At 59.3% G+C, this 11,029-nt stretch overlaps 1 protein-coding gene across 1 annotated transcript; it reads right to left on the bottom strand.

Moving 5' to 3' along the window:
* Nucleotides 1-1,419: 1,419 nt before the first annotated feature.
* Sftpb (surfactant protein B) lies at nt 1,420-8,597 on the bottom strand. Its single transcript, XM_026414134.2, has 11 exons — nt 8,537-8,597; nt 8,111-8,238; nt 7,072-7,143; nt 6,633-6,758; nt 5,969-6,139; nt 5,672-5,761; nt 4,365-4,548; nt 4,087-4,247; nt 3,239-3,319; nt 2,739-2,816; nt 1,420-1,641 (listed from the first exon to the last, which is right to left on the bottom strand). The coding sequence occupies exons 1-10, from the start codon at nt 8,595-8,597 to the stop codon at nt 2,754-2,756; spliced, it is 1,137 nt and encodes a 378-aa protein (XP_026269919.2). The 3' UTR covers nt 1,420-1,641; nt 2,739-2,753.
* Between the last annotated feature and the right edge of the window lie 2,432 nt (nt 8,598-11,029).

The raw sequence follows: 11,029 nt of genomic DNA on the forward strand, positions 1-11,029 counted from the left end.
TGAGTTCTCGAACAACAAAGGTGGAGGTTCTGAATTTCTGCATAATACATTTGCCCTTTTCATGAGCAAACAGTTTTCACCTGTACCCAAAATGAGACGCAGTCCTGGGCGGGGGGTCACTGTTGTTACTCCCACATCCAGTCACCATCATACTGTATCCTGTTATCTGAAGATGAGGTTATAAAGTTAACTTCCAACAACTTGTAGCTACATAAAGATGGGAAAATGGTCACAAATGGTCAACAAGTGGATCATCGTGTGTGTATGACATGTAAGTGACAGTAAACACAAAGCCAGGCACAGTGGCACACACCTGTGATCCCACACTCTTCAACTTGTAAGAGCCTGTATTGAAAGAAGGGAAGGGGATGCAGCTCAGTGAGAGAGCACCCTTGTTCAGTCCTCAGTCTCAGGGAAGCAATTTTCTGAGTTCTTTCCTCCTGCTGGCCACTCCACCTGTCTCTTGTCTCAGCTGGAGTTAGCCTTGGCTTCCTCGCCAGACCCGAGCTCTCCCTCTTGTTTTGGGAAACACTTAACACTCTGTCCTTCAGCAACTGCTGCTGCTTACTCCAGCACCATCCTCCCAGTAGGCCCAGGATTGTGATGAGTTTACCAAAGACTGCCTCTGCTCAGATGCAGAGGCCTGTGTCTCATGCCTGGCCCGAGAGCAGGATGCGCAGAGCCTGTCCTGGTGCATGAACAGTGGGGTGGAGGAGGGCCAGGACAGACTCAGAAAGCCCCAAGCCAGAGGCAGAATGTGCATCCTGCTGTGGGGTCCCTCCTGCAGTTCCTGGGCTCCAGGTGGAGGCCAGGCAGGAGGCTGCTGGAAAGGCAGGAGATGGAGATGGGGTGCCTACTTGCCCATGGGGGGAGAGGGAGGTCCTGCAGCCCCAGAGCACCTCCAGGACAGTGCCCAGATCATGCCAGTGCATAGGGCTTTATTGGCAGTGTTAGGGCTTGGCCACTCAGGATCTGAGCCTGTCTGCACTGCCCCACTGAGGTTTGAGCAGAATAGTCACAGCAGAAGGGCTGGGGCTGGGGCTCAGTGGTGGAGCGCGTGCCTAAGCATGTGTGAGGCACAGGGTTACATCCCTAGCACCACGTGAAAATAAATAAAGGCACTGTGTTCATCTGCAACTAAAAGTATTTTTTTTTTTTTTTTTAAGTCACAGCAAAAATAGAATCACCCTTGGAACTTTGAACAAAAAAAAGATGAAAACCCTCTCTCTCGTTTTGCTCTGGGGGGTTGAACCCAGGATGCGTTTCAGGCTAGCTCCAGCCATACCCAACCCAGAAATCCCTGTCCTAACAAAGCAGCAGCTCGCAGGCAGAGCGTCTCCGACATGGAATTTTGCCCAGTCACCTCCCATCACCCAGGGCATGGAGTATCCACCTTGCACAAGCCAAGGGTTTCCTGATTTATTTTTAAAAAGCCTAATGTAAGGATTTTGTGTGTTTATCAGAGTACATTATGATCCCATTTTATTCTGAATTTTGAACTTCTTGGAAGTGTTGGCAAACAAGACGCTGGTCTCAAGCACGTGGGGGTCAGTGTGGACTGGCCCAGTCGCTCAGCTGTCCTGGAGCTTCGATGTTCCCTCCCAGCCGCCCTGAGCGGTGGGAGCTGGCTTGGCTCTGGTGCTGTGAAGGTCAGAAGCAGCCTCTGCAGACCTTGTCCAGAGGGCACTGTTCTTGCTGACCTTACTGAGCACAGAGTGGCTGGGGCCAGGGCTGGACCACTCTGGCTGGTGGTCCACCAGTGTCACTTTGCAGGGGAAGGCGAGTGGGGTGAAGCTCCTTCCAGCCAGGGCAGCTGGAAGGGCAGGGCCACAAGGAGCCTTGCCACGGTGGCTAGAGACCCTCACCCACTTCTTCCTTTGCCCTAAGGAGGGGGACATATAGGGGGGGACCTGTATCTTGCCAGGGGACCCGCCACAGTTGACGGCAGAGCTGGGGCTGCAGCCAGGCCTCTTTCTGTTTCAGTGGCAGCTCTGAGAACTGGGGAATGCTCTGTCCCTCTCTTTGGTGGCCCCTCACTCCAAGGTCCCTGGCCATCACCAGTGGGGAGGGATTTATTAAGCTGACCCCTGTGAGGTAGGTCTGGGTCCAGGCACGTGCCCCAAGTGCACGTGACACCAGGGCTCCAGGGTAAGCTGGGCTTCTTCCTCTTCTGCAGGAGGGCGGGCCTCACCGCCTCACCACATGACCTCGGCTGTAGTCCTCTCGCCAGCAGCCCTCACCAGCCACAGGCCCTCCCTGCCTTCTTACAGAGCAAGTGGTGAAATGCATGAGGACCCTCCTGCTCTCAAGGTCATTGGGGCCACCTTCCATCCCATGTACTACCTTTGACTTGGGAAAGGATGGTGAGGGGGAGAGGAGGGACTTCAAGCCTTTGGACTCAGATGGCTGTAGTGTTCCTGGCTCTGAGGGGCAGCAGCCTCTGGAGGCAAAGCTGATTCCCCTGAGGTTGGGACACCTTGTCTTGGCCTGAGTACATCAGGTCACAAAGGCAGCTGGTCTGAAGGCCCAGGCAGAGCGGAGGAGGGCTGCTCAGGGCGGGGGGCGAGGGCTCTGAAGGGAGGGGTGGCCTCCCCTGAGAAGGGCCTCTTCCTGGTGGGGCCTGGCACTGTGCCCAGAGCTATGCCCAGAGGTGGCTGGAACCGCCTGCAGGAGTGGCCACCTCTCACTGCCCCGTGACAGCCCCTGCCCTTCCCTCCCCCACGTAGGTCAAGACTCACCTGGAAGCTGGGTCCTCAGAAGAGGGGCCTCTGGAGACACTGGAGGGGGCTGAACTTGGTGGCACACACCCCCAAGGCCTGCCACAGGGACAGAATTGGGACTTCAGTGCCTCACTCCTGGCTCTGGGACATAGGGTTAGTGCTGTACCTGCCTTCTCATGCCACCCTCGTGTGACTTAGTAGACCCAGGCCACTCCCCGAGCCACTGCCTGCAGGCCTAGAGCTAAGGAGGAGGCTGCTGGCCCAGGACACCCACCGGGGCCCTCGCCAAGCACACTGGCCAGTGGCTGTAGGCCAGCAACTGTAGCCCAGTCAAGGAGGGCCGCAGCCGAGCCTGACACAGCCCCCATCTCCCGTGACACTTTCTCGGCTTCTTCTAGGCCAAGGCCTGTTCTGCATGAGAACACAGGCGCCTCATTTTGGTACATGTCACTCCTGATCCAGGAGAGTGGGGGCTCTGGGGGCTTTGAGAAGTCCTAGCCAGCTACAGGGGCAGGTACCTGGCAGGTGGTGTAGGCATCCCAGCCCCAAGGTGCCAGGGCCAGCAGCTGGGGCATGTGCTGCTCCACAAATTGCTCACACTGAGGAAAGACAGAAGCAGGGGGTGACCCAGGCCTGAGGCAGCACCTCCCTCCTCAGAGTCCTGGCTCCCGCCCTTTCTAGGCCTCTTTGGTTCCCTCTGGGCCCTGGTGCAGGTCCAGGCACCAGCCCCCAGCAGCTCTGGCTGCTGGGAGCAGGGCAGAGGGTGTGGAATAGAGGGTTTCTGTCAGGGAAGCCAGGGGCACCGAGGACTGGCAGAGGGCCCCGCCCTCTCCATGTGCAGGTGACTAGTCTCAGCTAAACTGCCCCAGAGATGGGTGGGCAGGACCAGGGTCTCTCAGGGTCCTCTCCCAGCTACAGCTTTGGTCTTGGTCACTTGGAATCTACCAGGCCCTGGCAGATGCTGCCCAGCACTAGGAGTATCCTGGGTACCACATGGCACACCTGGGCCTCCCCTACAGCCAGCACTCCCGGGCAGGGCTGAGAGCTGCATGGGCTTCCCTGAGCAAGGCCCTCCCGGGATGTCAGGACTCGCCTGGCACTTGACCCAGGCAGGGACGCCTGGTCCTGGGAGGTGTGGCCTTTTGTCCAGAGAAGACACCTGACCCTTAGCAGCTCTGGCCTATGAAGCCATCACAGACCACTGTTTCCAACCACGTGCTGGATGCCCGGCTGGGCTCCAGCCCCGCCCATCCTGTATCTCTGGCCACAAAGGCTTTCTGGGCTTGGCTGCCCACGGCGGACAGGACCTGGGCCCTGTGTCTCTGGAAGCCAGTCTGGTTGCGCTGCTCTGGCTGGCTCCTCCTACCTTCTCCCTGTCCAGCCAGGAGCGGAGGCAGGCCTGGCGCATGGCCTGTGGCGTGGCCTGCTCGCTGCTGTTCCAGGCCTGGGTGGTCACGGACACGCAGAACTGGCACTGGGAGGCTGGCGGCAGCCATTCATCGGGCAGGGAGCCCAGAGCAGGGAGGGCTGCAGAGGAAGCAGTCAGGTCTGTCCTGCAGACTGTCTGGTCCTGTCCTTGGACCAGAGAGGGAGGGAGCGGCCTGAGCCACAGAGCCTGAGAGGGCAGGGTGAGTGGTGACTCACCTGGGCCAACGCCATCTTCACTGGAGCACCGGAGGACCAGGCCGCAGACCAGCTGGGGCAGCGTACGGCCCAGCAGTGCGTCCAGCAGGAGAATGGTGTACTGCTTGGCTAGGCACTGGCAGATGCCGCCCACCACCAGGGGTACCACGTGGCACACCTGGGCCACAGCCACGGCCAGCACTCCCTGGGGCGGGCCAAGAGAGGGCGATGTGGGCCTCCCTGTCCCAGCGTGGCCTTCCTGCACATGCCCTCCCTCTAGGAGGGAGGGTGACTGCAGGTGAGGCAGCTCACGAGGTGCACATGGGGGCACTGGTCAGAGTGCTCTGTGGTCAGAGCAGCAGTCTCGATGGACCCGGGTCTGGCTCAGACTCACTGGAAGAAACATGGCTTGCCAGAGAGGAGGGCATTGCCAGGGTCGATGCCCGGCCAGCTGGGAGCCATGCCTCCTCCCTCCTGACCAGGGCTAACTACCCTTCCCCACAGGAACCCCTCAACAACAGATGGCCCTACCTCTGGCCAACAGGCCCCTGTTTGGGGAGCCCCTGGGAAAGTTAGCTGCTTTCCTCCTTGCCCTGACTCCACACAAGCTGGGGCAAGCTGGGCCCTGGCAGTTCCCCAAGGTCACATGTCACCCGCTTGCTCCTAACCACAAGGTAGGTGAGCCAGCATCCCTGTCATCAGGGTCCCACTGGCACTGTCCCTGGCCGGGCCTCCTTCCCTCCTGATGGGTGAACGTCCTTGCTGCCCGCCCACAGCAGGAGGGAGGGCTCTGTCCTGATCCAAGTGCTGCTCAAGCAGCGGGTGCGCTCAGAACAAGGCCAGCCCCTTCCTCCTCGTGGTGCTGGGGTCAGACCCAGGCCTTTCGCGTCAGGCTCCTCCCGAACCCCAAACCTTTCTCTTGACTTGGCTTAATGGTGTCTCAGTGGGCTATGCCAACTCTGTTCTCCAACCCCTTGGCCAAGCTTGGGACAGCAGGAAGCTTGTCCACTGCTGTAGTCCTTCAGTGACCAATGGCCTGCAGGACCCCATTTGGGAATGACTGGTGAGGCTAGAGGGCAAAGGCCACTGCTGATGTGGAAGATTTCAGGCTGGACATGGCAGGATGGGCACCTATCTGTGGGGACTCTCCTACTGAGAGACTGCAGTGTCTTCCACAGACAGCCGGGACCCGCCACAGTCAGTGACCTGCAGGAGTGCCAGGGCACAGTGGGACCTGAGCCTGGGCTCCTGGGTGGGCGGAGCACAGGTGGCTCTGCTTAACCTGGCGGCCGTGAGATGGAGCTCCTGCTGAGGCCCTGGCGCCTCACCTTGGGGATCATGGTCTGCACCCGTTTCATCAGAGTCCTGCAGAGCCAGCAGAAGGGCAGGGGGATGGGGAACTGCTGCTGGGAGAGCTCCTGGGGAGAGAGCCAGGGAGGTGGCTGCGGCTGGGCAAGGCCACCGTCCTCTAGGTCTTGCCTCCCCCACCCCCGGCTCAGGCAGGCCCTGCCTGGAGCTCCTCATCTGTCCCTGGCTCTGCCCCTCCAGGCCCAAGTGCCTTGGGTCTCAGCTGGCCCTCTGGCCCTCTGCACCCCAGCTAACTGGCCATAGCTGGCCTCCCTCACCTGTGTATGAGGCCCAAGCCTGTCCAGGAGGGCCCCTGGCAGCACGGGGAGGGCCAGCTTATCTGGCAGAGCGTCCAGCACAGGGTCAGGTGGAGGATCTGGCATCCCAGGCTCCTGCTCAGGCTGCCTGTGCTGGCACAGGCTCAGGTGCTGGCAGATGACCTTTGGGGTCTAGGGCACAGTGCAGGTGAGGGGCTGGTGGCCTGGAGGGAACCCCCTCCCACTCAGGCTGGCCCCAGGGCTCAGGGCCGAGAGCCACTTTTTGGGCTTGGAATGGTGGGGAGCAGGCTGGGTGCGGGGGGGGAAAAAGGGCAGAAGTGGGGTGTGTGGGGATGGGGTGTCTGGGATCCTGTGTGAGTAAGCATGAGCTCACATGCAAGGACAATGTGCGTGCACACGGGGTGAGGGCAGGCAGGCCTAGTGTGTGTGGGTCTGAGCAGGTGGGCACCCTCCACCTGCCTGGCTGAGGATGCTTCGCCTCCTGGTTGGGGGTGAGTGTGTGTGGTCTGAGGTTCTGTGTGTGTGTGTGTGTGTGTTTGCCTGTCTATCTGGGGTGCCATGGTGCTGTTGGAGTCGCCTGGGGTGCTCTGGGTTGGGTGATTGGTTGTGGTGGCCCCGGGGGCCATGTTGGCAGAGCAGGTAGGTGGGAGGTCTGGGCGCTCACGATCTGGCTCTGGAAGTAGTCAATGACCAGGGGGAAGTAGTTATCCAGCACTTGGCGGCACTGGGGCACGAGCAGCTTCAAGGGGAGGACATCACACTCATGCTCTAGGAATTTCCGAATGGTTTTCTGGGAGGAGGGAATGGAAGGTCAGCTGGCCTCTCTGAGGCCTGTACCTGCTCCAGTCCCACATGGCCACCACCAGGGCAGACTGATTCCACTTCTCCCGGGGCATTGGGACTGAAACTGCCAAGGAGTAAGCGGTTGGGCACATGGAGGGCTTCTCCCTGCCCAGGAACGACCATTTCTGGCTTTGGCCAAGCTCCATGCTATGGCTTGGGCCTGGCCAGGAGGAGCTTGGTGCCCCAGGCCTCACCCTCAGCCTGGAAATGCCCTGAGCTGCCCCTCTGCCCACATTCCTCCAGGATCTGGGCCTCATCACCTGGAAAATGTTCTCCTTGGTCATCTTTGTGAGGATGTTGATGATGTCTTCACACTCTTGGCACAGGTCATCCTGGGGAGGAGTCCCAAGGTGGGGCCCATGAGTGGGGAAGTGCTCCCAGCTCCACGGAATGAGGCACTCTCAGACACAGGCTGAGGGGGCCTTTTAAGGCGCAGGCAGCTTCCCACTTCATCCTGCCCAGTCCCACTCATTGAGCCCATCGTCCATCTGTCTCTCTGTCCATTCATCTCTCCATCCATCCACCCATCTATCCCATCTATCCATCCCACTTATCCATCCACCCATCCATCCATTCACTCATCCACCCATCCATCCTATCTATTCACCCATCCATCCCATCTATCCACCCATCTACCCATCCATCCTATCTATCTATCCCACTTATCCATCCATCCTATCTATCCACCCATCCATCCATTCCATCAGTCCATCTATCCACCCATCCACCCATCCACCCATCCATTCTATCTATCCATCCATTCATTCATCCATCCCATCTATCCATCTCACTTATCCACCCATCCATCCCATCTATCCATCCCACTTATCCATCCATCCATCCTATCTATCCATCCCACTTATCCATCCATCCATCCTATCTATCCATCCCACTTATCCATCCATCCATCCTATCTATCCACCCATCCACCTATCCATTCTATCTATCCACCCATCCATTCATCCATTCCATCTATCCATCCCACTTATCCACCTATCCATCCCATCTATCCATCCCACTTATCCATCCATCCATCCTATCTATCCACCCATCCTATCTATCCATCCCACTTATCCATCCATCCACCCATCCATCCTATCTATCTATCCCATCCATTCCATCCCATCCCATCCATCCATCCATCCATCCCAGACGTCCTTCTTTGCCCCATTCTATGCCATCCTCCCCAGTTCCATCTCATCCCACCCACCAATCCCATCACCTCTCAGGGCTCCAATCCCCTTAAGCCCATCCAGCACCTTCTTCCCAGACCTCCAGGACATTGTGGGTGGTACTCACGGCTCCCGCATGTCCCCAGACTTCCTGAAGGCAGTGTCCCAGGGCCTTGCACTGTAGTGCTTGCTCCAGGCTTTGACACCAGAACTCGGGGCCCTGGGCACAGGCCAGGGATGAGGTGGTCTCCACAGCTGCAGTGGAGGCCAGAGCAATCTTGGTCAGGACCCAGGATACACTTGTGCTTGGACTTCACCCAACTTTTCTCATGCTCAATTTTTCTGGGAATTCATGGCCAACAGACATGTGGGACAACTCTGGTTCCCTACTGCAGAACCCACCAGTTCTGTGACCTTGGCCAAGCCTAGGGGCCTCTCTGGACCTCAGCTGACTTGTCCTTAAGTGAAGATTATGGATGGACTTGGGTTACCTGGGCTCAGATCCAGTCTCAGTGAGTGGCAGGGGGCTCTGAGAGGAGGGCAGGGGACTCACCAGTGCTAGGGCCACAGAGGGTGGGCAGCAGCAGCCACAGCAGCAGGCGTGACGTGGCCATGGCCCCTGCAGCGGGGCATCCTGCTTGGGCAGGCTCTTATAGCTGGGGAGCGGGCTGGGGATGGGCGTGGGAGCACAGGGAGCCGTGTTTGCCTCCCCTGGAGAGCCCTCCACTCCTGGTCAGCCTCTTCCCAGCAGGACACGCCCAGGACCTCCATCCGCCTAGGCCTCCTCAGGGCCAGCTGCTGCTCCCTTTGCCCCTGGCCCAGGCACAGCTCCCTCCAGACAGGGGGGCTTTGAGGCTCCCCCCGTCTTGCCTCTCTGGGCTTTGGCGGGAAGCCAATTAGGCCCCTGTCCCCCTCCCACCCGGCCTCCTCTGCTCTTGAGCAATGTTCTCAAGAGCTTCCTGCCTGGCTCTTGATCCAGGTAAGTGCCGGAAAGGCACAATCTGGACCACCTCCCTCTCTGCCCTCCTTACCCCTCCCTAGAACCCTCTGTGCACAGATGGCTGTTGTGGGGCAGAAGAGTTCATACCAGGAGTCTGAGGTGGGCGTGGGGCTGAGGCACTGGCTCCCAGAGGTTCTCAGCGCCGTCCCAACAGCCCCTCAAGGCGGGGGGCTGGGCACGGCTGGTGGCTCAGGGGACAGTCCTCTGAGGCTGCAGATCTCTCCAGCTGGGTCTCACTGGGCAGGGCACACTGGAGAGAAGGCCCAGAGCCTGAAATGGGCAGGGGCTGATGCAGGGAGGAAGGGAGCATCTCGATGGCCCTGCCACCACGGCCCTCTCCCCTAGTCCTGCCGGGGCCATCTCCCTACCAGAGGATGCCTGGCACCTCGAGTGCTCACGGTGGCAGGGCAGGGCGGGAGCCAGCCGTGATGAGAGCTGGGCCCAAGGTGGTACCATGACACTCGAGGTCACTTGAGCACCCTGTAGTTTCTGTTGGTCCTGAGCCCTTGTCACATGACAGACACAGTTGCCATCACGGAAGCTAACCCAGTATGTGGGAGTTCCTGACCCAAGGCTGGGAACCCGAGGCCTGCAGAAATCCCAGGGCCGTGGACCTGTACCATGCTTGTACCTGGGTGTGGGACCCAAGGGCCGAGTACAGAGCGTCCTTAGGGGATACCCTGGCTCCAGCCGCCCCTCACCCAGAGCGAAACCAAACAGAATCCAACAACACACCAAATAAGCAGAGCTGCGTTGGGTCTGGGTACCCTTGGGACAGGTGGTGGCCCATGGCTTCCACCCCACCCTCCAAGGGGGATCTCTGGACTCACGGCTGCCTTCCAGGAGCGCAGCCGAGGAAGCGCACCAAGCTAGCTGTGGACGGCTGCCCGCCTGCTGGCCGTGCCAGGCCATGGTACCTGGTGCTCCCTCAGGGCACAATCACCACAGGGCTGGGCTGAGTGGCCTGGGCACGGATCTGCCTCCCAGATGGCTGCCAGCCTGGCCTCTCTACTCTTCACTACAAATAAGAAGAAAGGCGTTGAGGCCCCTGTGTGATAGCAGGTCCTTTGCGTGTGCTGGGCCACCCTTCCCTGAGGACCTGGGCCTCTGCCCTCCCTTGGCACACTCCTGCCCTCAAGTTTATATGAGTGTGGTCTCCAGAGCAGCCTTGGGAAGTCCAAAGAGAATGCCAACCTGGGGCCACAGGAGAGCCCTCTTGAGCACAGCCCCATCCTCCCGTTTAGTCTTGTTTCAAAAGGGACTTCTCTAGAGGATGGGCAGGGAGGCCTGGCAGGATGCTCAGTTTATGAAGAACTCCTGCTCCTTCATGCATTGACTGAGAAATGAGCTGGGAGGTGGAAGGACATGGTCAGTGCCCTGGGGACTCTGATCTATGGAGATCTGGGAGTAGTAGCCACAGCAGGAATCCCAGCCATTCTGGAGGCTGAGACAGGAAGTTTGCAAGTTCAAGGCCAACCTTTGCAACTTAAGTGAGGCCCTGTCTCAAAATAAGAAATAAGAAGGGCTGAGGTTCAAATCCCAGTCCCAAAAAGTTCAGAGCCCTGGGTTCATCCCCCAGCACCACAACACCAAAAACCAAACAGGAACCTACAGGGTGGGAGTAGGTGGGGCTCAGAGCAACTGGGATTGGGCTCTACCCAGGCCTGGAGACTCAAGGTGTGGGGTTGGCCTGGTGGGACCGGGAGGAGGTGCTCCATACCGAGGAGTCCTGTCCAGGGAAGGCCTGCTGGAGAGCACTTGGAGTTGGCCAGGTTGAGTGGTCCTCACTGGCTGGAGAGGCAACTGGAGCCCACTCCACACAGCAGGTCCGGGTGGCAGGCAGCTGGTGGACCGAGAGCCAGCCCCACTCTCCAGCTCCTGACTACTTCTGAGCAGCCCATGGGCCCCAGACCCTGCCCTGCCTGTCTCCTCACACCCAGCTGAGTCTCCCAAGGGAGAAGCTGGCGGTGTCTCTGACCCTCCTCGCATCCCCCACTGTCTGCATTCACCTGTGGGCTGAGCTGAGTCCCCCAGGAGGAGTGAGGA

Source organism: Urocitellus parryii, chromosome 12, assembly GCF_045843805.1.
Source record: "Urocitellus parryii isolate mUroPar1 chromosome 12, mUroPar1.hap1, whole genome shotgun sequence".
Taxonomy (NCBI): Eukaryota; Metazoa; Chordata; class Mammalia; order Rodentia; family Sciuridae; genus Urocitellus; species Urocitellus parryii.